Source organism: Ursus arctos, unplaced genomic scaffold, assembly GCF_023065955.2.
Source record: "Ursus arctos isolate Adak ecotype North America unplaced genomic scaffold, UrsArc2.0 scaffold_14, whole genome shotgun sequence".
Lineage (NCBI taxonomy): Eukaryota > Metazoa > Chordata > Mammalia > Carnivora > Ursidae > Ursus > Ursus arctos.
The window spans coordinates 32092640-32118930 of NW_026622808.1; the positions used below are offsets into that span (position 1 = coordinate 32092640).

A 26291-nucleotide genomic window follows, 5' to 3' on the forward strand; every position below is an offset into this window, starting at 1 on the left:
CTTCCCGGGGTGCCCACCTCTCTCCCGGTGCTGGGCCCGCACGCGGAGCGCCCCTGCCAGGATCCCGGCGCAGAGCGCGGCCGCCAGGAGCGGCAGCCTCATCCTGGGTGGGGGAGACGGTCAGCCAGGCCCCCCGTCTCTATTCCTCGGCCCCCACAGTTGTGGCGGGTCCGAGCCTAGCGCACCCCCACCCCCAGTCCCGGTCTTGCCTGCCCGTCCACCGGCTCCGCCGCCCAGCCGCTGCTGCACTACCGCCGCCACAGCAGAGAAAAGTCCCCGATCCGGGGGGCGGAGCTGCGGGCGGGGTCCCAAGCGGCCCGCCCCCCACCCAGCGTCCCAAAGGCCGCCGCCCCCACCACCCCTGCCCGGATAGATGATTTGACTCCACTCAAGTGTAAAGACCCCCACGTCCTGTGGCTTCCGGGGCTCCCCCCAGAAGGTTCTTGACGGATGCTGAGGAAGACCCCTCCAACCCTGTCCAGGGTCAGAAGTTGCGGCTGCTTTAAGGTCAGAGTGACTAGTGTCATGACCGCTGGAGGCTGGAATTCAGAGAGGTTCCTGGGGACGGAGGAGACTGCAGGATGGTGGTGGGGGGAGGCTGCAGCTGGAGATGACTCAGCCCCCACCCTATGGGGGTGCCCAGACAAGCCTTCAGGCCATAAGTCCCGCCGGCCACTCCTGTGATTCAACCACCCGTCTGTTGGATCTCCTGTGCCCCACCCCTATCCCCTTGACAGCTGGAGCAGCCCCCAGCAAATGAGGGGCTCAGGCTCATCCCAGGGAAACCAAGGCACCACTGGACTGCATCTGAAAAATGCCATCCCCCACCTTGGGGGGGGGGGAGAAGCCAGGAGGAGAGAATCTGTGTCATGCATACGCACACGTGTCCATCCCAGTACCCCTCACCCCCTGCCATGCCCTGAACCAGTCCCAGGCAGATGCCATCCAGCTGTGCCTGCACGGAGGAGGGTTGTCCATATGTGCAGGGTGGGACCACCCACAGTGACAGCTCATCTCTCAGGAATCCACCCCTTCCTGCCTACACCCCCACTGGTGGCCCTGTCCTGCTCCAAGTCCCCCTAACTACTCATCCTCATTCTGGCCTGCTGGAGTCTCCTCCCTCACTCTATTCTTCTTGAAGACCCCCTTCCACCCGTCATCCCCACCAGGCCCAGAGGTCACCATAGGCCCTCCCTCCTTTCCTCACGATCTCAGGGTCCACCTGTGGCTGCCACTTTCATAACTACCCTTGACCCACTGCTCACCCCTTAACCAGCCTGACTTCCCACCCATTTCCCTCAACTGGCTTTTGTGACTGTACAGTCCCCTTTAACACAGGTCACAAACGCTGTCCTGAGATGAGTCTGTATGTGCACGTCTTCATCCAAGGGAAGTGACACAAAGGCGGAGATGTTCCCAAGAGCAGCAGGCCCCGTGTTTTGTTTGTTTTCCTGCTAGTCCTAGATAATTCTGAGAAGTCCAGAAAGTAGGTCTACACTCACCACTGCCGCTGAGTCCCTTCCAACATGCCTGGCCCCAGGCCTCTCCTGGGTCAACAGGCTGAGTGGGGAAGAGATGGGGACAACACGTCTTCATCTCCCCTGGGCTCCTTCCAGGCCGGGGGGTCTGTGGTGTGGCCAGAGCTGGAGGCAATGAAGGCCATCCACACTGCCTGTTTTCCTATTCCCCGGAAGGCTGAAGCTACAGAATGGCCCCTGTGATCCCTGATCCCTCCCCCTAATTATCACAGCGTTGTGACCCATAGGGCCCAGAACTTCTTCCAAGGTCATGGTCTCCTCAGCCACGTCCCAACACCCCCAGCCCTTAAAGCGGTCTGATAGGTGAGAACAGCAGAGACCCAGACACAATCTCCTTACAGACGCAGCCCCTGCCCCCAAGCCCTCCACCTCCTCTTGCTCAGCAGGGGCAGAGCTGCCACATACGGTAGGGTCGCACGCACACATGGCGGTCCAGCCTGTAGGGGCAACTGGACACCCTGCTGAGAGGGTATCAGACCATGATGTGCCCCTGAAAGGAAGGGCTGCCTGCTGTGTGGGGGTCCCTCAAAGGGTGTGGGAGAAGCTGTTGTGGAGGTTCAAGTGCAGGTGGTGATATGAGACGAGCCCCCAGGCAGGTGTGTGACCCTCTGTGGCTCCCAGCTCCAGCCTCCTGGCAGATACACAGGCTAGGGCCCAGCTCCTGAGCCCAGCACCTTCCATCTGAAGAGTGGGGCCCCAGAGCTCTGTCCTTCCTCTAACTCTCCCCCCACATCTCCTTCCCTGGCTTCAGTCACTACCTCTGCCCGGTGGCACCACATCTCTAGCTGGGGCTTCTTTTCAGGATCGCAGCCCCACACATCCCACTGTCCCGGACACCTCCCAATTTCTCACCAAAACTGTGGCCCAAGCTAGGCAGGTCATCCTCTGGCAACCTACCCCTCCTTGGGGTACCCAGCCCTGTTGGGGCTGCTGTCCTGCTTGTGTCCCCTGAAGCCCGCTCCAGCTCTTCCTACAGCTGTGACCTCTGCTCTGCCATAGCACAGCTCCCTGGGGTGCCACAGAAATCCAGCCTCCCAGTCCCCATGCTAAATCTCAGGCCGATCTCACTTCTCTCGCCAGTAACCTCTAAGGGACCTCCCTCAAGATGCCTCCAGAGTAAAGACCAAATTCTCTGGTTTGGTATGCAAGGTCTATTGGGACCAGATCACTTCCAGAAGTGCCCAGCACATCCAGAGCCTTCAAGGACCATGCCTGAGCTTGGAAGAGAAATCACCCCCATCTTCCAGGAGCTCAAACTTAGGGCAAAGATTTGGTACTCCCTGGGCCCACTGTACTGCCTCTATAAGCACCGGGTTGGCCTGTCAGGTTTCTGCACTGTCTAGCAGGTTCTCTCAAAGTAGGAGGATGACCTGGGACCTCCAGCTCTGGGTTCTAGAAGGCACTTGACAATTATTTCCTAATTGACAACTGGTGGCAGCAGAGATGAGATAAAGGCACTGGGGCAGGGCAAGAGTGATTCTGGGGTTGTTTGGGGCCACTGCTAGGCTGGGGTGCTGGATGACTTCTCAAGAGCCTGCTTCTCAACCACCTTTGTCCCAGACTCTGCTCCCGACTGCCAGCAGCACTTCTCCTAGGAGAATCAGGCCCCTCACTTCCACTTCCATCCTGGGCTCCCAGGGAACCTGACTGCAGAAGGGCTGGAGACACAGGAAGAGGGGTCTCCCTGCCCACCTGCCTCCTGGGGCCAAGGCCTGAAGGGGGACTAGGCAGCTGTGAGTTCCACCAGGTCCTGGCTGCCACAGGTAGATGGGAAGGGGATCATCAGGCCAGCAGCTCAGGACTTGCCTGGGACAGACCTAGTCAAGGGAGGGGGCTCAGGCCCCACTGAGCTCAGGGCTATTCTCGGAGCCTGAGTCAGCGGCAAATCGAGGCAAAGGATTCTTGCCCTGCCTGCCCAGGCAACAGTTAGAAATCAAATGGGAACACTATGCCCCAGGCTATCCTCCTCCCAGAATCCAGAGTAAACATATGAAGGAAGCTTCCTCAGGGAGACTCCGGGACGTCCATGGCCCTTCCTGGTCTGTCCAGGGGGCCAGGAACTGCCAGAAGGCTTATTGCACAGGACCCACACCAAAGGGCTTCCCTCCTGAGCCACCAGAGTTCCCAGGCTGGGACCTCCACCAGGGCAAAAGCATGGGTTCCCACACCCTACTCTTGGGACAGACCAGCTAGGAGCATCCCCCACGTGGCTAACTGGAAACATCTGGCTTCAGCTCCCTGCAGGCATCAAAGGCTTCCGGCCTCCATACTGCAGCCCCCACGCTTGCCCCTGGCTGAGGATACATCAGCCTGTGGGAAGGCAGAAGGATCTGGGGCATACAGAACTGGGGGGGGGGGGGGGAGTCCCTGCTCCCCCATCCACTGCCTGGGAGACCCCACAGCCATGCCGAGAGACGGACAACACAGTTTTCAACACGGGCCTTTATTGGAGGTAAGGTCATCTGCACACAGGTCTGGAGAGCCGAGGTGGTACGCTTGTGGCGGGGAGGGACCGGGAACCCTGGCCCAGCCCTCTTGCCTGTACAGCCTTCCTGCCTAGAAGCGCAGCCAGAACATGCCGCTGCGGATCCGGTTGTAGTCTGGGAGCTGCTCGATGGGGCCTGTGGGGAGAGGGTGGGGCGTCAGGGTGGGGTGCCTGGCCTGTACAGGGACACCTGGCCCTGCGCCGCACCCGAGGCAGAGCTGCCCAGAGCAGCACAAGACAGGCTTTGAGTGGAAAAAGGGAAGAGAACATTCCCCCAGGGGTGCCGAGCCTGTCACTTCATGCTCTGGCTCTCGGAGCCCCACCCCACGCACGGAGGTGTCCGTTACCTGGCGGGTGCGGGGTATTGATGGAGGCACCTTGGCAGGGAGTCAGGGAGCTGCTGGGACAGGTTTTCTGAGCAAGAACTCCCTGGCAGCCAGGCTGTTGGGCAGAGCCTCTCAGGGGCCTCGGTTTGCTTCTGCCAGGGTAGGCGGGGTGGGGGTGGGGGGGAGCATAGGCAGCAGGGGAGGCCAGGAGGAGGCCTGAGAAGAAGGACAAAGAACAGGCACTCTAGGCCACTCACCCAATCCAGCCACAGCTGGACACTGGTCATAGAAGTACTTGGAGCAGACCTTACGCACCACACTGGCATCCACTTCCTGCAGGGGAAGCAGAGGGCACACTGACACGCAGGTTCCTGGGGCCACCTCAGCCGGTCAATGTCGCCCAGCCAGCCGACCAAGGTCTTCCATGCGGCCCGAGGAGCTGCCCCCTCAGCCAAAGGGGAAAGGCAGCAGGGCCCTCCCTGCCGCAGACGTCCACAGGCCCCACCCATGCCCTCAGCCTTCAGTGCCTCTGCCCGGCCCTCCGATGACGCCACCCTGTCGGTGACGCTGCCGAGGACACCAGGGATGACTGCGGGAGCAGTCTGCACCGTGCGCTGTCAGGCCTGAACTCCTCGCCCTTTAGGAGGCTGCCAGGTCGGGACTCCAGAACCTCCCCCAGAGGCCCACGTTACCGCAATCCGGCTTTCCCACTCGGCCAGAGGGATGCGCCGGCCATAGGTCAGGAGGCTGCGTCCGATGTCCTCGCACACGGGAGTGGTGCCTGCAAGGGTCAGGGGAGGCTTACAGCTCCTCCCGGTCCAGTCCAGGAACACAGGTACTCGCTGAGCCTCCAGCTCCAGGCTGCCACCTGGGCCATGGTCTGACCCCGGATCCCAGCCTCACTTCCACCATCTGCTCTAGTGATGGGCTGTTGCGGACCTGGCCCGCCGCCACCTGAATCTGACCCGCCAAGGCCCTGGGGGTGGCAGTGGGGATACGGCATGGCCTTCAGAGTTCTCCTCTCCCATCCTGCTTGGGAACGTGGCTACCCTGGGGCTGTCCCTCCAGGATGCGCTCCACGCCCTCCCCACAGAGCTGCAGGACTCACCATCCAGATGAGACACCAGGGCATTTCTGAGGATGTTTTTGCCCCGGAGCACCTCACTCTCTGTGGCACTGGTGCACAGGCGCATCCTACAACGGGCGGGGGATGGGCTGGTCATCCTGAGAGACGGGGCTGTCTCCTACCCCCACCGTCCTGCTCGAGGGCCCCTCCTGTGCCTGGCAGTCCTGGGCTGCCGCTCACCACTGGCCTTGCAGGAAGAACATCATGTCGTCAATGTTCATGCGATCGCAGATGAAGTGGGCGCCCAGCAGCCCTGTCTCCGCGTAGCAGATGTTGAAGGTCTGGAAACTCTGGCACAGCTTGTTGGTCACGGAGACGGCAGCCAGTTGGCTGGAGAGGTGCTGCCAGGGGCAAGGGCCGTCAGCACCCACCCTCCTGTCCGTGGCCCACAGCCTGAACCCCACGGCCCGGCACCCTCTGTTCCCGGACGGCAAGGTCCCGTGCTCAGCCCAGCACTCACCGAGCCGCCACCGTAAGTGCAGTCGTAGTGGCCTATGATGGCATTGGCCACTTGGAGGGCCACATTGTCCGGGTTGGACCAGCCAGGCCCCTCTACCGCAATAGCTACATGGGCCAAGGGCAGAGCGTCGTCGCGGTGGCGGATCTGAGAAAGGACAGGGCGAGACTGAGAGCCGGCGCGTGCAGACGACCAGAAAAGGTACCAGGTGTGGGTGAAGCATGTGCACACGTGTGGGAACACGTGTGCTCGTCAGGCAGCATCCACAGGACCCTTTCCCCACCCCCGAAGCATCTCTGGAATCAGGAAGACAACCATGTTCACAAGGGTCCTTCCAGAGGCCGGGGCTGAGACCACCACCCCCGGCCACAAGGCAGCCCACCTCGCTGCCCGTGAAGCGGCACGGAGCCAGAGTGGGCACGGTGTCCTCCTCGTATGCCTCCGAGACGCTGCTGAAGTGCTTCTGGGCGAGGTCCAGCAGCTGCCGGTGCTCCACCCCTGCCGAGACAGAGGGCGCCGTTATGGGCCGGGCAGCAGGGGCCAAGGCACAGGGTCAGGGGGATCACGCACAGGCGGAGGACCCCACGTCTGATCTTGGTGGGAGATGGCGGAAGAAGACACGACATCAGGACAGGGTCAGGGAAGAGAATCCTCCAGAGAGAGGCTCTGCCTCATGGGCGGGGCAGGCACCTCAAGGTCGAAGAGCGTCCATCACCTCAGCCCCAGGGAAGCAGCAGCACGGTGGGCTGAAAGATGGGTCCCCAGCAGATGCATTCTCCCCCACATTAAGAACAAGACGGGCTCCCTGGGCCCCAGGCCACCTGCCCTGCTTTGTCCCTCTGACCCTTCCTCAAGCAGATGCTGGCTGCTACCCTGTGGGGGAGGCTAACGAGAGGGCACAGAGGTGCTACTGCAGGGCCGTGACTAATTCTGGGGACGTTCACGAATACCACTCGGGACCCTGCAAGACTGCACACCCTCACCTTTACAAGGGGAGGTCTCTGCTGCTCGAGCATCTTGACTGGTCAGCGCTGTGGGCAGCCAGAGAGACAGCCTGCCAGCGGCCTCAGCCTTTATTCCTTCCTTCCCAGAGCTCTCACCCTTCTGGACTCAACAGTCTCACTCTCACTCGCTTAAACTGCCCTTGGGTCACAGGCCCCATGGCCACCAACCATGCCCTTCCCAGCAGTCCTTTTCACCCACCCGGCTGCCAAGGCCACAAGCTGGAAAAGCATCCTTAACCCCTCTCCTGTCCACTCCCCACCACAGCCAGACGTCCTTCAGATTTCCATCTATAAAACCATCCTGAATCCATCCCTCACTCCTGCCACCTCCTACCAGACACCTGCCATAGCCTCCCCCACCCTGGGTCTGCCTGCCTATGCTCTGGCCCCCACATGGCAGCCCAGCATTGGACCATGACACTGCCCTGCCCCTCCGCTCAGGTTCCCCACTCCCCACCTGACTTAACCCCTCCCAATCCTTTAGACCTTGGTTCCAACAACATGTGCTTCAAAAGCACCCCCTAACCTCCAACTCTGCACTTCCCGTCTGTCATCAAATAGGTATCGTCACACCCCAGGGTCTGGCCTGCCCACCAGCAAGGCTGCGAGGAACAAACCTGAGGGCTTGTATCTCCCACCAGCCTGCCACCCGGGTCTCTTAAGGGACAGGTGGGGCTGAGAAAGGCCTGTACTAATGAGGGCAAGCAGCATCCCTACGTGGTGGGTCCCAGGGGTGTTGGCAGGGCAGAATCCCATCCCACCTCAGAGCGCATGAGACAGAGCTCGCTCTCCTCAAGGACAGGACAGGAACAGGGTCCCCCGGACGGGAAGATCCCCTATGGTCATAACCAGGAGACCCGGGCCCTGGTAACCAAGGCTGGTGCCCACCCACCCATCACCACAGAGCTTCGATGGGCCCAGCACTCACCTCCAGCTGCTGCCAGCACCATGCGAGGGGCCTTATAATGCCTGCTGAGGTACTCGGTCAGGTCTGCACGAGACAGCTTCCTGCAAGACATACGGCCAATGGCTCAGTGCCTCTCCCAAACCACAGTGGTCTGGGTCCCACAAACAGAGCTGAGGAGACAGGCAAGGAGAGATGTGGCTTCTCTGGGGAGCAAGCCCTAGCACACCCCTCTATCCCCTTCCCCATCTCTGCCACCCAGCCCTCCCGGCCCCACCTCACATCTGCCCTCAGGACAGGCTCAGTCCTTCCTCCCCGAGGGGGCTGTGAGCTGATGCTGTGAAGCTCTCAAGGGCGGTGTCAGAGTTCGTCCCACCAGAGGACAAACAGCCACGCAGACGGGATCCCCCAGCTCCCTCCCTCAGGTTGTCAGGACACACATAAAATCATGCCCTACAAGGAAGCCCGCAACTCGAGTGAAGACCACACAGGCATTTCAAAAAGACCCCCAGGGACCATGTGGCAACAGAAAGAATGTTTCCAGTTGTGCGAATTAAGAATATACAATAGTGCAGGCCAACTAAAAACAAACTGGCACGGGCCAGCACGGGCCCAGCAACCCTCACCTGACATTCCCACTGGGCCCCTCCACAGCCTGGGCTAGAGGTGTGCCCTGGAACGCCGTGGCATGCAGATAGTCGAAGACCACGTCCCGCATACACCCATCGTTCTCCTGCAGCTCCTGGAGGATCACATCACGCTCCTTCTCAATCTGGGAGTCTTCTAGGCTGCAGTTCTGCACAATGTCGGCCAGGAGCTCCACAGCTAGATGCAAGAAGGGCAGGTGTGGGCACCAGGTGGGCCACCGCAGGCCAGTAATGGCACAACGCCCCCAGGACTGGCATGCCTGGTTGCCCTGCTGCAAGAGGATGCTGTCAGGGTAACCCCATTCTTCGGCCAGGCCAAGCTCTTGGAGGCCTGTCCTCTGCACCCCTGAAGTCCTATCCCCCCGTCCCTGCCCCCTCCTCCAGGCGTTACCTTTTGGCAGGTCCTTGGATAGCGCCTTGATGTAGTAAGCTGTGTGTTCCCGGGTGCTGTAGGCATTGAGATGGGCCCCCATGCTCTCCACCTCCTTCTCCAAGGCATTGCCAGGCCGATTCTTCGTTCCCTTGAACCAGGTATCCACAGGACCAATCAGGAACCATGTGGGAACTCAGGACCCCTATCTTCGAAGGCCAAAGTCCCAGCAGCACCACTGGTCCACAGGCGCCTCCTTCAGCAAAGACTATGGGCATAGAGGGCCTACGATCTGTGTTCACCAAGTGCTGAGCAGGCCACAGTATCATAGGCTAATAGAATGGAGACAGCCAGGGGCCAGGAGAGAAAGGCATGGCCAGTGCAAGTATGGCCTGAAATCCAGAGCCCCATAACAGTCTGACCTTACCAGCACTCTCTGTCACCTTACTGACAGTCACGGTCAGGTTAGCTCACATCAATGTGCAGGTGACGCTGCCATGACCCACTCTACCCCCATGCCATTCATCTGACTGTGTGTGTGCTGGTGGACACCTCTGTGGGACTCAACCCCACTTCTGTGTGTCTGTGTGTGTGTCTGCTGCTGTCCACTGGCACATACACGCACGCTGAGATCTACACTCACATCTGTGCTGCTGCTGCTGGCCAGACTACCTAGCCGGTCCTGCTCCACACCCCCACCCATCCATATCTGCTCCATTTTTTAATTCATTTAAAAAACTCAGACTTCACGCCAACATGAGCTGGCTGAGGGACTGAGCGTGGAGACTGTCCCCACCCTCAGGAAAGCTCAGTATTTACTTCTACAAACAAGAGATGCCCAGGCATTCTGCCAGAGGAGAGCATCTCACAAGAACGCACGCCAGCCCAAGTCTACAAAATTGTTAAATGCACTTGTCCATCTACGTGTTCCACGCTTCCACACCAATGCACGCATACAACACAGGCCTGGCCTCTCTGGTGAGGAGTGGGGTCCTGTGCCTCCCTGGGGGCCTTATGCAGGGGCTGACTAGATAGGTGCTCACTCAGGAGAGGCTAAACCCACATGGTTCCTTCCAGAAAAGCCAGCCAGAGATCGCGCCCCCCCCCCCCCCCAGCTGAAGCCCATAACTGAGGAGGTTGACTTTGCTAACCTGCATCCTCAGGAGGGACAAGAGGCAGGGGAGGGCAGGATTTCAGGAGCCTCACCTTGAAAGCCAGATGCTCCAGAAAGTAACCTGCCCCATTGTTCTTCTCAGTCTCGTAACGGCTGCCGGCGTCGATCCACACCCCGACCTGCACAAAAAGCCGGCAACCAAGGTAACAGACCACCCCAGCCCCGACTTACACCCTACCCAGTTTGACTTAAAAGAAGCCCCCGGCAGGGGGGTCATGGTCCCAGGGTGGGGGGACAGCTGTCTCAGTAGGACCCCTGTGCTTGGAGGTACAGCTGTGCCCTGGGGCACAGGCACTGGCTAAAAGACATACTGTGTCACCTCTCCTTTCCACTCTTATTTGCCGACTGGTTCCCAAACAATTTCTAACTGTGCACACTCACCTGACCCCATTACCAATATGAAACTTATATTCTGTCTCGCTTTTCAGTTAATTGTGTTTTCTAGGCAAGCAACACATCATTTGCAAACAACAACTTATTTTCTCCTTTCTAAAAATTATACCTTGCCTTTGTTCTGGTGATTTTGTCTTTGACCATTAAGGAAGGAAACTATTGGTTTAGACACTGAACATTTTATCTTATTAAGCAAGGAGCTTTCATTCACAATTTTTTTTTTTTAATTTGACAGAGAGAGAAACAGCCAGCGAGAGAGGGAACACAAGCAGGGGGAGTGGGAGAGGAAGAAGCAGGCTCCCAGCGGAGGAGCCTGACGTGGGGCTCGATCCCAGAACGCTGGGATCACGCCCTGAGCCGAAGGCAGACGCTTAACGACTGCGCCACCCAGGCGCCCCCACAATTATTTTTTAAAAAGTTTTTAATCAGAGTCGAATACTTAACACTGGCAAGTGTCTCCTTGGCACCCAATGAGAGAATCTCCTAATTTCCTCAACAGCCTCCTGGTGTACTATGAAACATACAAACATCACTCAACCCACACAAGTCACATAGATCTCGTCTTAATTTAATATTTGCTCACAGCTGATTTAAAATTTTTACATCTACTTTCCCAACGGATGTTGACATACACACCATATATCAAAAAATTCTTACACTAGTATCTGTTTCACAACTAGTATCTGAGAAAGAAAAATTAATCTTACAACCCATGGTAGCCTTGGGTCATCATCGGCAGCATTCTCTCTCTGGCACAGCGGTGTCCCTTACAATCGAGAGCATCTCAGAGTCCATGAAATACAGCATTCTCTCCCGAACTTTAACAGGCTTTGGGTCAGTTTATATAAGCGCCACGTAATAAGGAAGTTGCCCATGATCTTTTACCATGTTCAGTAACAACTTATGTCAAAGGACATTATTTGTTATTGGAAAACTGAAAGAATTTAACAATAAAACCACTTAGCCCTGCAGTTTAGGGTGCAGAGGATTACGTCTTGAGAATCTTCTCACCTAATGATATATCTAGCCAAGGTTTCTCTCCCTAATTTTGAGGATCTGTATTTTTTGGAAAATCACGTTTCTTTGGAATCTTCAAATGCATTCATTATGCAAGTGCATAAACAGTCTAGCCAGGAGATTATGACTTTGGGCTGTGAGTCTAGCAGTCACCTTACGTCTCTGAAACCCATTTTCCTCAAGGTAAAATGAAAACAGGATCACTTCTGTCATAGGCGCTGCTTAAGAAAAGGCTGCAAAGAACCTGGCCTCCTGCTTGGCAGCTGTCATATGCTAAATGACTGTTAGTCATACTGAGGAATGCCCCAAGAAGTCAGGCCTAGCTGGGGTCAGGATTAAGGTAGGTAGAGTCAATCCAGCGGTGAGTGAGGAGGAGTCCGATCCAAACCACAGAGGACTCGAGCCCAAGGTCACACCCTGACCTGGGAAAAAACGCTAGGCGCGATATGGAGGCGGCCTCCCGAGAGGGGCCCCCGCTCACCGTGCAGGTAGGCTGGGAGGACTGCTCGGAGGCTACTCGCAGCCCGTTGTCCAGCACGCTGACCTGTGTCTCTGGCACGCTCTGAAGAGCTTGGGCGAAGGTGGCGGTGCTCCGCAAGGCAGGCGACCTCAGCAGGGCCGGCTGCTGAAAATGGACAACCGAGACTGAGGGCTGGGTTGCGGGGTCTCTCCTCGGCTCCCAGGCCAGAGTGGGATCCCCGTCGCCGCCCCGCGGCCAGCCGCAAGACTCCCATCCCCGCTCAGCGCCGTGACCTTCGCACGGCCCTGACCCCGGAACCTCCCCAATCTCGACCCTCCGCCGTTAACAGTCCGCTTCCCGTCCGCGTGCCGAAGCCCCGCGCTCCACGGCCTTGTGCTCTCGCTGTTGCCTCACCGAGCGGCGGGTGCGCAGCAGCACTCTCGTCCCGGCCCCGGCCGCCCGGCAAACTGCGGAAGCCGCCATCTTCTAGCTCCCGTCGGCACCAGGTCGCGCCACACAAACGTAGAGTGGACGCGCCGGAGCCCGAGGCGCAGGCGCACTACCGCAGACGTGGCGCTCGGCCGCCTCCTGGCGGAGTCCAGGAGTATTCACGCCCGGCTGTTCCATGGTTCTGTCCGAGCGTCCACCGGTACTGCGTGCATCAGCCCACCAGGCTGTCCATGGCCAGTGTGGGTCCGCGGTCCAGTCCATCCTCCCCTTTCATCTGTGGGAGGCAAAGTGCGCGATGTTTCTCACGAACCGCGGGTGCTCCGTATCCACTGCGTGCTCGGAGCTGCCGCGCGGGCCAGGGGCGCAGCCGCCGCGTGTCCGGGCCTGGGAGCCCCGGGGCTCAGGGGCTCAGGCACCAGCGTGGGATGCTGGGACTCTGACGTAGCTGCTGATCACGATTTTCTCTTTAAAAGGGTGAAGTAGTTTCAGACGGTTGACATCGAAGGAATTTAACAAGATATTGCTAAGAAAAAGGAAAGGGTTAGAGACTACTTATTTGGGTGGAGAGAATACGGATTCCGTTTGTTCGGGATTGACACTGATGCTGTGCGTGTGCACCCATACGCCCTGTGAAACTGAGTTCAAATTCAGTCATCGACCTTGAGCAACATTTCTTCGGAGAGGAACGTGAGAGAAGGCTGCTGCTCCCCGTTCCCGACTTCCGTGCACCCTGCACACTGTAGAACAAAGAAAACTCCTAGTCTGGGGTTTGTGAAATAGGATTCCCTTGCTTGGAAAAGAAAACATACACAAACAAAACAAAACAAAACAAAACAATGAGGCTTTTCTAATACACCCCATTGAAAAAAAATCCGGAGGAACTCTCTCGAAACTTTCAGCCGAGTGACTTCTGGAAAATGGATTGAAGGGAAGGAGAAGGATGCTACCATATTTACATTTCTGTGTTAATACAGAATTTTTAATTTTTACAAAACAAATGTTACTTTTGAAAGAGTGTACCTGTGAACTCTACTTTCACATGATTTATATGTGATTTATTGTACTTCTGAGATCTTCCCCAAAAAGTCATACTTAAAATATAACCCTTAAAAGCAGACAAAAGACACTTAAGTGTTTATTAATATTTTGTGGTTTAAAATTATGATTTAGGGGCGCCTGGGTAGCGCAGTCGTTAAAGCGTCTGCCTTCGGCTCAGGGCGTGATCCCGGCGTTCCGGGATCGAGTCCCACATCGGGCTCCTCTGCTGGGAGCCTGCTTCTTCCTCTCCCACTCCCCCTGCTTGTGTTCCCTCTCTCGCTGGCTGTCTCTGTCAAATAAATAAATAAATAAAAATAAAAAAAATAATATAATAAAATTATGATTTAGATGTGAAAAATAAAAATCAAAAAGGATCTCTAATTAGTCCATCTTTGCACTTTTTAAAAACTTCAGGTTTTTTTTTTAAATTTTATTTATTTATTTGATAGAGAACGAGAGAGGGAACACAAGCAGGGGGACTGGGAGAGGGAGAAGCAGGCTCCCTGCTGAGCAGGGAGCCTGGATAGGGGGAAGGCAGCAGGTTAACTATTGAGCCACCTAGGCACCCCTAAAACTTTAGTTTTAAGAAGTTTTATATTTACAGAAAAGTTGAGCAGATAGTAGAGTTCCCATATATATTCTCCTTACACACGCATAGTTTCCCGTTATTAACATCTGACATTATTAAGTATGCTGGTTGTGATTAATGAACCAATATTGGTACATTATTATTAACTAAAGTCTATAGTTTATTCAGATTACCTTAATTTCTACCTATTTTTTCTTTCTGTTCTAGGATTCCATCCAGGATACATTATATTTAGTCGTCACGTCTCCTTAGGCTCCTCTTGCCTATGACATAACCTCCTTCAGTGACCACCCACTTCCCTGAAGAGTTCACTGCATGCACTTCCTCTCCTCCCATTCTCTCCCAAATCCACTCCAGTCCAGTCCCCACGTCACTCCTCCAAATCCACACCTGTCATGGTAACCAGTGAGCTATGTTGCTAAATCCAATGGCCTCCTTTAACATGATTGGCCATTTCTTCCTCCTTAGAGCCTCATCCCTTTTCCACCTTCAGGTTCCCAGACCGCTATTCTTGTCCCACCACCTTGGGCACTCCTTCTTAGCTCCTCAGCTGGTTGTTCTTCACCTCCCAATCTTAATAGAGAGCCCGGGGCTCAGTCCTGGCTACCTCTCCCCTTCCTGATCAAAATTTGCTCTCTGGTCATCTCACCTAGCCTCATGGCTTCAGTGCTGTCTGTACATACAATGGCTCCTATATTCCCATCATTTACTCACCATCTCCCCTGGAGGGCCAGCATCTCAATTAAACATGGCTGACACTGAACTCTTCAGTCTCCATTCCAAACCTATTCCTCGCACAATTGCCTTCATCAGCAAATGACACCTCCAGTAACCCAGTTGCTCAGACTAAAAATCGGGGAGCCAATCTTAACTCCTCTCTCAAAATTCACACCCAATCCTTTAGTAAATTCTATTCCAAGTAATTTCTATATCCTGTCTTCCCCATCCCCTTCCCCCATCCCCACTGCTACCTTAGGGTGAGAAGGGAAGGACAGTGATAAAACCAGGAAGTGCGTGATGTTGTAGAAGCCTGGGGAAGTATGTGTTTCAAGAGGTTGGTCAAAAAAAGAAATGTTTACTTACAGCAGCAGCCATTGCAATGACTTGGCAAGAGTCTTTGGTGATTCACTAATCTTTGGAATTTACTTGTTATATGGAATGAGGTGAAGTAAAAATATCCTTTCCCCACAACTGAATTTTCTAACAGCATTTCTTTTTTTATTTTTTATTTATTTTATTTTATTTTTTATTTTTTTTCTTTCTTTTTTTTTCTCTTTTTTTATTAGGTAATTTCTAGGCCCAACATGGGGCTTGAACACATGACCCCGAGATCAAGAGTCACATGCTGTACTGACTGAGCCAGGCAGGTGCCCCTCTAACAGCATTTCTCAACCAGACCTTTCTCTATCCATCTCTATCCATATCCCCTTTATTACGTACCCCAGGGATTCTCAAACCTGTAACCAGGTCCGCGTGGCCTGCCTGAGAAGGCTCTGGCACTCACCTTTCTCTCCTCACTCAGTATTTATTTGATATACTCACCAGTTTATTATTTTAGGCTTTTCTCAAGTTTTTTTAAATTTAAGTTTTTTAAAGATCTATTTATTTTAGAGAGAGGGAGAGAGAGCAAGAGTGTGAGCAGGGTCAGGGGCAGAGGGACAAAGAGAGAATCCTGAAGCAGACTGCCTGACCCCCTGCTGAGTGTGGAGCTTGATGTGGGGCTCAATTCCAGGAACCTGAGATCAGGACCTGAGCCAAAATCAAGAGTCGGCCACCTAACTGACTCAGCCACCCAGGTACCCCTGGCTTTTTAAATTTTAGATTTAAATTGTGCTAACATTTACATAGAATTTAGTATCTTAACTATCATTAAGTGTTCAATTCAGTGGCATTGGTTACTTTCAAAATACTGTACCACCATCGCCACTATTTCCAGAATTTTTTTTTAAAGATTTCATTTATTTGAGAGAGAGTCAGTGAGAGAGAGAGAGCATGAGAGGGAGGAGGGTCAGAGGGAGAAGCAGACTCCCCGCTGAGCAGGGAGCCTGATGTGGGGCTCGATCCAGGGACTCCACGATCATGACCTGAGCCAAAGGCAGAGGCTTAACTGACTAAGCCACCCAGACACCCCAATTTCCAGAACTTTGTCATCATCCGAAACAGAAACTGTACTCACTGAGCAATAAATCACTATTTCCTCCTTCCCTCCAGCCCCTGATAATCTCAGTTCTACTTTCTGTCTCTACAAACTTGCCTATTTTAAATACCTCACCTAAGTGGGATCATACAATATTTATTGTTAAAAATAAGAGGCCCAGAGTAAAGTCACTTATGCTAAGCCTCAAACCACCAAACCAAATTTTTTAGATGTGTGTACTCGTGTTTTTCATCAGATTTGGGGGGAGGAGTTAACCATTATTTATTCAAATACTTTTTTCTGCCCCTTTCTTTCTTCTCCTTCCGTAACTTCCACGATGCGCATATCGTTCTCCGTGATGCTGTTGTACCGGATTTGCACGTTTTTTCTTCATTCTTTTTCTTCCTGATCCGCAGACTGGATAAGTTCATTCGTCTTACTCTCAAGTTCACTGATCCTGTCTTCTGCCTGCTCCAGTCTGTTGCTGAACCCTTCTAGTTCTCCATTTCTGTTATTGTAGTCTTCAGCTCCTGCATTCTTCGATCCACTTAAAATTTTCTCTTTATTGATATTCTAATTTTATTCAGACATTGTTTTTCTGATTTCCTTTAGCTTTTTGTCCATGGTTTCCTTTCACTAATAATTCCACTGCCCTGGGCTTACTCAGGGATGTGTTCTGTCAAGTTCCTTTTTTTTCCCTCTGTGAATGGGCCATGTTTTCCCATTTCTTAGCATGTTTCATAATATTTTGTTGAGAACTGGACATTCTGAGTATGACATGTGGTACTTCTGGAAATCGGATTCTCTCACTCTTCAGGGAATCCCGATTGCGGCTTCTGGAAGCGTGGAACCATCTGTTTATGACATTTCCATACTATTTTTACAAAGCGTATATTCCTTGTTGCATGCAGTGACTGAAGTTTCTATTTTATGACCACTTTGGCTAGCCAGTGACCTGACAAAGATTTCCATAAATGTCTTGCTCTCAAAAGGCAAGTATGGGATGGGGCTGGGGGAGTGAGGTCTACTTAAATCCCCTGCAGCTGGGAAGCTGCCTCAGCCTGTGGGGGTGGAAACAGGGGAATTCATTGAATTCGATTCTTCTTCAGACTCTCCCTGGGATGCTGCAAGTGTTCAACTCGACTTCAGAGTTCCAAAAACCTGCTACACAGTCTCTGCTAGGTCAATAGTCATTTTGGTGGAGGAAGGATTCCTGCAGAGTCCTTCTCTGCCATCTTTTGTGATGTCACACCCTGTTCTAAACTATCTGTAAAAATAGTTCTTTGTCAGTCTAAAAGAAAAACATGGTTTGATTAGAATTGCATCAATGCCAGTAATTTGGGGGAAAGTGGTTTTTTGGACAGTTGACCGAGAATTTCCGAGATCAATATCCTGGTTCTGTTTTAACCCTTTTCCTCTCGATCTTCTTCCCTCCTCTTGCATTTTACCATAAATAGCAAGAGCTGAGGCTGTATTTTCAACATTTTACTTGGATATCTCTTCTACTTCATGTCCAAGTTCATCATTTACAAGTTCGGCTTTCCTCCCAACTGCTGGACACAATTCCACTACGCTCTCCACAGCTACTTAGCGTTCTGCTTCCTCCTGGTCTCCAATAACATGCTCCTCGTTTCCTTCTGAGCCCTCATGGGCAGCATTTTTAAAGTCAAGATTTCCACTAACGGTTGAAGGCAGTTTGGGCTTTTTCCATTATGCTCCTTGACATTCTTCCAGCTTTTTGCTCACTGCTCAATTCCAAAGCCATTTCCACATTTTTAGAATTTGTTACAGTAGCACTTTGCTCTTGATACCAATATCAGTATTAGTTTTCTATTGCTGTCGTAATAAATTACTTGGAACTCAATGACCCAAATTTATTACCTCCCAGTTCTGTAGGCTCAAAGTCCAACATGGATCCCTTGAGCAGGGCTGCGTTCCTTTCTGGAGGTTCTAGGACAGAATTAGTGCCCTTGATCATTTGGGTTATTAGCAGAATTTGGATGCTAGTGTTGTCGGTCTGAGGTTCCTGTTTTTCTTGCTGACTATCTGCAGAAGGTCGTTCCCAGCTTCGGATTCCTCAGATTTTTGGACGGTGGAAGATCTCTTCCACCATCTTCAAAGCCAGAAACAGAGGATCAAGTCCCTCTCACTGTTTAAATCTGACCACTCATCTGTCCTCTTCATCACTTTTAAGGGCTCATGTGATTACATTAGGCCCAGCAAAATAATCCAGAATAATCTCTCTTCCTTAAGGTCTTTAACCTTAATTCCATCCACCAAGTTCTTTTTGCCATGTATTGTAACATAGCCACAGATCCCATGGCCATCTTGAGGGGCCATTACCCTGCCCACCACACCCTCACTAAGAGGTACCAACCCCTCCCCCGCCCCGCCTGCTCCTTACTCACCAGAGCTCCTTTTGTCCACTGAAATTCTGACCATCTTCTAGTTCCTGGATAAGGCCAAGGTCTGTCCCCACCCTCTCCACCAGGCTTGTCATTCTGTTCAGAGCGCTCTCCCCTACTCTGGTCACCTCACTCTTTCTTCAGGTACCCGCAGTAGGCCCACATCTGCTCTACCCTGACTAGGCCAGCACACCTCTCTGCAGAGAAATTGCTTTTTTATGAGTTGGTTTCAGCACCACCACTACCACCACCCTTCCATTTGTGAGTGGGTAAGGGGGGAGCCCCTTCTGCTCTGTACATCATTGGATCCTGGTACCCACAATAGAACTGGCAAACAGCGGGTGCTCACTGAACCTTGGAGAATGTAGAAGTGGGCCTAGCAAGGGACTGATGGATCCTAAGTTTCAATGCCCTTCTCTTTCAGGCTTGGGAAGACCCCAGTAGTGTGTCTGGAAGGGCAAGTCTTTTTTTTTTTTTTAAGATTTTATTTATTTATTTGAGAGGCAGCATAAGCGGGAAGAGGGTCAGAGGGAGAGGGAGAAGCAGACTCCCTGTTCAGCAGGGAGCCTGATGTGGGGCTCGATCCTAGGACCCCAAGATCATGACCCAAGGTGAAGGCGGACGCTTAACCAACTGAGCCACCAAGACACCCCAAGTCTTTTTTTTTTAACACTCACAAAATGAAGATACTCTAACTGCATTCAGTTAGATCCTCTGTCCTTTCCCCGTCACCCCTCCACCCTACCTCTCCTCTTATAGGGGACATTGACGAAGTTATAACAGTTTGGGGGTTCAGCCAAGAGGAAGGTGGGTTGGGGGTTGTACCAGGTTGGGTTCTCTGGGAAGCAGACTCCAAGAGGGAGATTAGGGTGTTTACCAGGGAGTCAAGATCAGTATCCGAGGGAGGGAGGGAGGGAAAGGGTTGGGCCAAGGTCAAAAACTAGCTGTGACGAGGCCCTTCTGCATCGGAGGCAGACCCGTCTGTTGGCTGCCTTCTCGGGGGGCTGGCAGCAGCAGGCTTCCCTGCAGGGGGACCTGGGCGGTGCAGGTCCAAGTCTACCTCAGGGACACACTCGGTTTGGGTTTAGAGGGACCCAGTGTGGTTTGCTCCACTCCTGTGCGTGGTTACCTTATTGTTCCTGTCTTGGTACAGGAGGCCTCCAGGAACCCCCTGCCAGGTCAGAGCTCCTGATCAGGACAGAAAGACAGCATCCGACTGCATTTCAAACCTGCCCACACAGTGCCCAGTGCTAGAAAAATTGTGGGCCACAGAAAGAAAACAAGTTTTGAAACGTCTGTGGAGCCAGAAGCCCATCTTTGAGAAATTCTTCCAAATTACACAGCTTCTATATGAAGTCAAGTCGATGACAGTTTTCCAAATTTGAAAACCATCCAGACCATTGATGGGACATCATCAATAACAGGTTTGGAGAAGACTTTTCTAAACTACCAAAAATTAAAACACAAATGCCAATCAACCATGTTAGAAGGAAGACTGAATTATTTTTCTATTTTCTGTATAGAGAGTATGTCCCCCACGTGACAAAGCCCTCATCCTATAGAGTTGTCAGAGTCAGCAGCCAGGGGGTTCAGGAGAGCGCGCGTTACAGAAACGTGTCAGGGCGTCACCACAAGCACATTATTGGTCTGGATTTTGCATTGTAGGGTCAACTCTTTCACATTTGTAATCTCTCATTTCTTTCCTCCACAGTCTGCAGTCAAAGGAAGGGAAGGGGGGTGAAGTTCAGCCCTCAGCCCGCTTCCAGGGGCCTTAGAGCAAGGGCCGCACAGGTGCCAGAGCATGTTTGGGGCTGCCACAAAGATGGAGGCGCCCGGGGCTCACCCCCCACCCCCTTCACCCCCCACCCCAACCCCTTGCATCACCAACCGGCAGCCCTCACTGACTCAGCCAGGTTGTCATCTCCTCTGGGAAGCCCTCCATGGACTACCCAAGTCTGCCCTGACCATCAAGTCTTGTCCCAGTGCACTGGGGCCCCTGAGGAGCCCCAGAGGAAGAGTTGCATTTGTGGGTGACACCTTAGGGAAGCGGGGTCTATTGGTAGGGGCAATGGAGCAGTGTGAGCCAGTCCCATCTGCCCACCCATCCTGGGCATGGTGGCCTCACCTCTGCTGGCAGAAGTAGAAAGGGGACATAGGGTCCAGGCAGGCCTGGAGAGGACCCACACACAGGCCTGAGCCTGGCCCAGAGCCTCAGGCCATCCCCACCCCAACTGGCCACCAGGCAAAGAGAGGCATACATTGGGTCACCCACTCTGGGCAGGACTCCCCTTTATTTGGGTCTTTTTTTGGGTGGATATACGCTGCAGGTGGCACTCAATATGGACCAGGAGCGAATCCAGCATGTGCAGGACCTGAAGGAGCAGGGCGCGGTCTGAGATTGGGGTCCGCCGTTTCCGGGGTCCAGAGGGGTTCATGGTCACCTGCGGATGCTGAGGATAGGACCAAGAGGCAGGAGTAAGAGCAGAGGGACGGGATGGGGGTGTGGTGAGGGGCAGCGATGAGACTAGGGAGAAGGGCATAGGAAGGGAGGTGGTGATGGAGGGTCACCAAGGGTCTGTTGTGGGCTAGGGTGGTCCCGGGGGCTACGGGGGCTGGATGAGGAACAGGGATAGTAAATGGGTGGACAGATGGTGGCAGAATACTGGCCACAGGGAATGGTCAGGGGCTGATGGGTGTGGACAGATGTAGGGACCACAGGGTGTGAGCAGCGAGGGAGGGGACACAAGGCCTGGGTGGGAGGATGGAGTGGAGGACATGAGCTCGCTGGGTCTGAGCGGAGGCAGGAGGCTGCGCAGGATGAGGCGGTGCTCGCTCACCTCAGACTTAGTAGCCTGGGAGCGCCGCCGCTGCAGCACCGCACGGCCCATCATCAGCATCATGGTGGTGGTGATCGTGACCCCAGCCACGGGGTAGATGCGGTTCGTGCCCAGGCCCATCCAGTGGCCAGGACAGCCCAGGCTGCCTCCACAACCTTCCAGGCTGTTGGGCTGGCACCCCCAGGGCTGTAGGTCCAGCCCCACCTGGTACCACAGGGGCCGAGACCAGGCGTGGGAGGGAGCTGGCAAGACCATCAGGGACAGCAGTAGCAGAAAGGACGGTGCGAGCAGCATGGCGGCGCCAAATGCCGGGATAGAACCCGGGTGCCTGGCAACGGGCAAACACCCTTCCCCCAGTGGCAGGCAGTGGGTTCCAACTGGGTCCATTGCCAGAAAACACAGCAGGGTGGGGAAGGGGGGGCTTCCAGGGCCAAGGGAGATGGCAGGCTGGAGACCTGGATGCCAAGCTCCTAGCCAGCCCACAGGACTGAAGGAGTACCTTCTCCCTACCTCCGCCTCCTCCCCCTCCCCTAACATCCAATCCCTAAAATTCTAACACCTCATGGCTCCTAAGGCTGTTGTCCAGCACAGAGCTGCTTGCTGGTCCCCAAAGCCCAGCCTGCCCCACAGTCCAAATTGCAGCAGGGTGAGCCCTCACACGTGGGGGCCCCCCACACACTCTGAATGAAGCCTGAAGGCTCGCCTTGGCCAGTGAGGTCCCGCATGCTGTGGCCTCCCTCCGGCCTCATGCAGGCCTCCCTGGTGTTCCCAAACACAACTGCTGTTCCCTATGGTCCCCCACTCGTCCGCTTCTCACGGCTGGTGTTTCAGTTTGTGTGACCTGCTCCCTTGGCTTCTCTCCTGTGACCCTGTTGGGTAACAGTCCCTCCTCTCTTGTGTGACCCCGTTTTGTTGTCTTCAAAGCAGTTCTATCTCAATTTCTTGCTTGAGGTCTGGCCTCCAGCCAGCACATAAGTTCACTCACCCAATATTTGCCAAGCACACCACACGCCAGGCACCGTTCTGGTGCCGGGACATGGCGTGTCAGAGTAGATTAAAAAGCTCTGACTTCCTGGGCTGTGTTTCGGGGGGGAGGGGCGGATGATTCATGAACACAAAGCAGGATGCCGCCGCCAAACACGATAAACACTGAGCTGGACAAGGGGCACCTCGGTGTCTTGAAGGGCAGGACAGCCTCTGTCCCCTTGCCCAGCACAGAGCAGGGCACCTGGTCAGTACCTGGCGGCCGCAGAGCTCAGTGTTCTGAGCAGGTAACACGAGCCCGGCCTCGTTAAGAGCATTCCTTGGACTGTCTCGTTTAATGCTCACTGAGCAGCCCACGAAGTGGTATGGTTACCATTCCCGCTGTACTGCCGAGGAGACCCAGAAATATTCTGGCCCCCCCACCCCCACTCAGAGCATCCGCTGGCCCGAAGGAAGGCCCACTGCTGCCCACTGGGCAACATGCCCAGATGCTGACCTTTTAAGGTAGAAATCAGCACATGCTTCTTGGCTGACAGGGACCTGCAGAGCCCAAGTGACCTAATGGTACGAACAGCCCTCTCCCAAGTAAGTCAATCCTACGCATTCGTACTTCTCAACACAGACCAGCAGCACCTGTGAACACCATACTCCCCCAGCTGGCTGCTCGGGTGTTCACTCTACACCCTCCAGGGCTGCACTCACTGGGACCATTCTTGAGAAGCAGCTCTGATTCCACAGTCTTCTAGCTGAAGACACAGGTGCCGAGGATTGTGCATGGGGAGCTTGAACCTGGGGTACACCCGCCCTGGCCCCAGGCCCCATAACTCTCCCTCTGGTTCTCTATTCTCTCACCTGACTCTGCCCTCCCCAAATCTTCCCCCCAACTTCTGACTTCAGCCCCCCATTTTGGCGCATAAGAAGGGTCAGGAGCCAGGGCTGTGGATCACTGCCCACTCCACCAAGCCAGCACCAAGGTACAGCAGGGCCTGGTGGTAGGCAAACAGGTCTTTATTTCTGGGGCCAAAAATCTGTATCTTCCCCCGACCCAGCCGGTGCTGCTCTGACTCCAGTGCCCCATCCCATGCCCAGGCCTATAGCACTGAACTTGGGAGTCCCAGGACCTCCATCCCTGAGTCGTGTGTGTGTGTATGTACGGAGGGCACTCCTGGGTGACGTCTGGAGGCAGCCCGGGGCGGGGAGGTTCTCACAAGTGCCTGGCCGCAGCCTCCAGGGGTGAGCAGTCTCAGGCAGGGCGGCGGCATGGTCAGAGTTTGGTCATCTGAGGAGGCAGAGGAGGGGAGGTTCCGGTCAGTTTCCAAAAACACGTATCGGCTCCCTCCCCCAGGATAGCAACCCCTGCTCCAGCGTCAGCTGAAGGTGGGAAGGGAAGGCACTGCGTCCGCTGGGGGCAGAGCCATTCAGGAAGGGTGGACTTCCTGGAGGTGGGGGTCAAGGTAGGGACAAGCAGTAGACAGACAAAAAGAGCTCAGTGAGCCAGAGGCCAGCTCACCAAAACAGGGCTGGCAGGGCCGGACCTCGGGTGTTGGAGGGCAAAGAGGACAGCATCGTGGACAGAGGCAAACAGATGCTGCTTAGAGATCGATGCATCGAAGAAGTTCCCGGCCTCAAGCTGGGCGACCACAGGAGCTGCAGGCAAGGAGTAGGTCGCCCCTGACTCGCAGAACTGCCAGGAACTCCAACCCCAATAACCAGAACACCCTGACCCATTTCACCCATGACCTCTACCCCTGAGGTGACAGCTAAACCTCCAAGCACTCTTGACCCTTGACCCCTGCCTCCCAAGACACCTCTGACCTCCAGTCTCAGAGAAAGACTTTTGCTTGTGCTGCTTGGCAGACTCCTTGGCTGGAAGAGCCCCACTCCCCTCCCAGGCCACTCGTGCTGTCCCCCCTGCACGCACTGTGGCAGGCGGCCATGTACACTTCCACCTCGATCTCTCGGAAGTCGCGGAAAATCTGCAGCAGAAAAGCGGGCCAGACTCAGAGGGAGGCGCCAGGGCTCCAAGGAAGGACTCAGGCAGGTTGTGGGGGAGGGAGTTTTGAGAGGGAACTCAGAGGGGCTATTGGATCTAGTTACGGGGTCAGGAGGCTTAGGGGGCCTTGTCCTCTCCCAGAGCTCTTCTTAGGGGTGCCCCAACCCCTTACATTCTTCAGGCTCTTGATGCACACAGTGTCCACGAAGGAGAGGGCGCCCAGGTCCAGGACGAGGCTGTGGAAGTGTGGCTGAGGCAGGCCCAGGGCCTTCAGTGTGGATCCATCTGGGGCCTTAGCATCTTCTTGACCGCTGGCTGCTATATCCTCTAGCTCCTTCCCTGTGCTCGCCTGCTGGGAAAACAGACACCCTGCAAAGGCTGCCCATGCAGGAGTGATGGCAAGGAACACACATGGACAGGCAAGGGGCCACACGGGGTCCGACGTGGGAGCATGCATGCAAACAGCCGCATATATGGGACATGCAGGGGACACGTGAAAACCTGGACATGGGGAAGCCTCTTGTATGCAAAGACAGGAGGGATACCTGGGGACGCACAGGAGAGGAAGCCCAGACTCAGGGAGCACGCACAGACGTGCATATACTGCTCTGTTACCTCCCGGGCCCAGCTCTAGGGACGCTTAAGAAGGTGGGGTGCTGGGCGACAGCGCCCCATCCTCAGCCAGCCAGGGTGGGGTGGGTAGGGGGCCCAGGGACACATGCACACACACAGGGTGGCACCCCGCCTGGGTCTCTAGTTGAGCTTGGCATCCCCTTTGATCCCATATTTTCCCGATACTCCCAATCCCCTCTCTCTACCCATGAGCACAGACTGCAGGGTCTTGTGGACTCTACAAATTCAAGGTCTTTGGGTGGCAGACCACAGAGCCACAAGCAGAATCTACGGCTGATCACTAGGCCTCTCCCCATAGCGCTTCGGATCCATCATCCCACCCCGCTGCCGCTGACCACCTCAACCCACAGCGGGTAGGTCCACGGCTTGCCTCGCAAGACGTGCGTGGGCCGCCCATATCTCTGCAGCTCGTGGCTGGCCCCTCGCCCACCTCCAGCCTCACCTTGGCCTTGGAGTCCTCCATGTTGTTGCTCTCCATGTCTCTGACGCTGGTGTTGACGTGGATAGAAACAGAGGCGCCCTCAGAGGCGGCAGTCTAGGCCGGGGAGAAGGGGGACAGGAAAGAGCTGTCCCGGCTGTCAAATGACAGCCAAGCCAGGCAAGTCTGGTGTCACCCTCAGGCTTTGGGCAGGTAGGCAGGCCAGGAACGAAAGCTTGGGACCCAGGGCCGCCACGCTGGAGGGGGTTTGACCAGCTCCAGGAGCAGTCAAAAATGGAAGAGGACTGTGGTGGTCCATGCTGTCACTGGCCTGGGGGGTGGGAGAAAAACGAAACTCCGCCCAGAGTCCTGACCCGCCGGGGGGGCAAAGCAGGGCCGGGCGGGCGGGGGGCATCAGGGAGGAAGGAGGAATGGATGAGGCTAAGAACACAGGAGGCCAGGAGAAAGGCTGTGTGGGTTTGGCAGCAGGACAGGGGCAGGAATCCCTGGCCCAAAGGGTCCCCTGCCTGTTTCTGGAGACTCTTCTGCAGTCGCTTTAGCTTTTGCTCCTGCTTCCTGAGCCGCTTCTTCTTCTGGGAGATGAGGTGGTCAACGTCCACACCACACTAGAGGCAAACATCACGGAAGGGGATGTGGACGCTCTGGGGAGGCGAGGGACCCTCTGACACTCACCCGGGGACCCCCAGACTCACCCTCTGCTTCAGCGCATCGCTGTAGAGCTCAGCATTAGCAAAGTACATGGTGGCTGAGGAGCGGAAGACCTTCACGCCTGGGACCTCCCTGGCCTGGGGATGGGTCAGGGTTGAGGTGGCTGGGCCCTCCACTCTCCTGGTTGCATCTGGTTCTCCTGCTTTCCTCCCCGTGTGGCCCAGGGCCCCCATCACC

At 54.9% G+C, this 26291-nt stretch overlaps 4 protein-coding genes across 8 annotated transcripts in view; all 4 read right to left on the reverse strand.

Moving 5' to 3' along the window:
• The window catches only part of COL7A1 (collagen type VII alpha 1 chain), a 30580-nt gene extending 30478 nt beyond the window's left edge, over nt 1-102 (reverse strand). The window contains exon 1 of the mRNA XM_057312069.1: nt 18-102. Coding sequence (XP_057168052.1) covers nt 18-102 — 85 coding nt within the window. The remainder of the gene's footprint in view (nt 1-17) is intronic.
• A 3863-nt stretch (nt 103-3965) lies between these two features.
• Nucleotides 3966-12459, reverse strand: LOC113256842 (cytochrome b-c1 complex subunit 1, mitochondrial). 2 transcript variants are annotated; one of them, XM_026500775.4, is made up of 13 exons: nt 12316-12459; nt 11923-12063; nt 10064-10150; nt 8879-9008; nt 8467-8665; nt 7865-7944; nt 6315-6430; nt 5936-6079; nt 5656-5816; nt 5458-5543; nt 5042-5130; nt 4607-4682; nt 3966-4159 (listed from the first exon to the last, which is right to left on the reverse strand). In XM_026500775.4, exons 1-13 carry the CDS (start codon nt 12382-12384, stop codon nt 4095-4097), a joined length of 1443 nt encoding a protein of 480 aa, XP_026356560.2. In that variant the 5' UTR covers nt 12385-12459; the 3' UTR covers nt 3966-4094. The 2 variants fall into 2 exon arrangements, with proteins under 2 accessions (XP_026356560.2, XP_026356559.2); XM_026500774.4 differs by having other exon boundaries at nt 11923-12066; nt 12316-12457.
• Nucleotides 12460-20784: 8325 nt separating this feature from the next.
• On the reverse strand, nt 20785-21651 carry TMEM89 (transmembrane protein 89). The gene is made up of 2 exons (XM_026500360.2): nt 21358-21651; nt 20785-20970 (listed from the first exon to the last, which is right to left on the reverse strand). The coding sequence occupies exons 1-2, from the start codon at nt 21649-21651 to the stop codon at nt 20785-20787; spliced, it is 480 nt and encodes a 159-aa protein (XP_026356145.1).
• Nucleotides 21652-23278: 1627 nt separating this feature from the next.
• LOC113256843 (cadherin EGF LAG seven-pass G-type receptor 3) overlaps nt 23279-26291 on the reverse strand; it is a 36558-nt gene continuing 33545 nt past the window's right edge. For 3 of the 4 annotated variants that reach the window (XM_057312072.1, XM_057312070.1, XM_057312071.1), the window contains 7 exons: nt 26099-26191; nt 25913-26011; nt 25410-25502; nt 24507-24686; nt 24263-24317; nt 23852-23988; nt 23279-23620 (listed from right to left, as the gene is read on the reverse strand). In XM_057312072.1, the coding sequence (XP_057168055.1) occupies nt 23606-23620; nt 23852-23988; nt 24263-24317; nt 24507-24686; nt 25410-25502; nt 25913-26011; nt 26099-26191 (672 nt within the window). In that variant the 3' untranslated portion in view covers nt 23279-23605. The remainder of the gene's footprint in view (nt 23621-23851; nt 23989-24262; nt 24318-24506; nt 24687-25409; nt 25503-25912; nt 26012-26098; nt 26192-26291) is intronic. The other variant, XM_026500778.4, reaches the window with a different exon arrangement.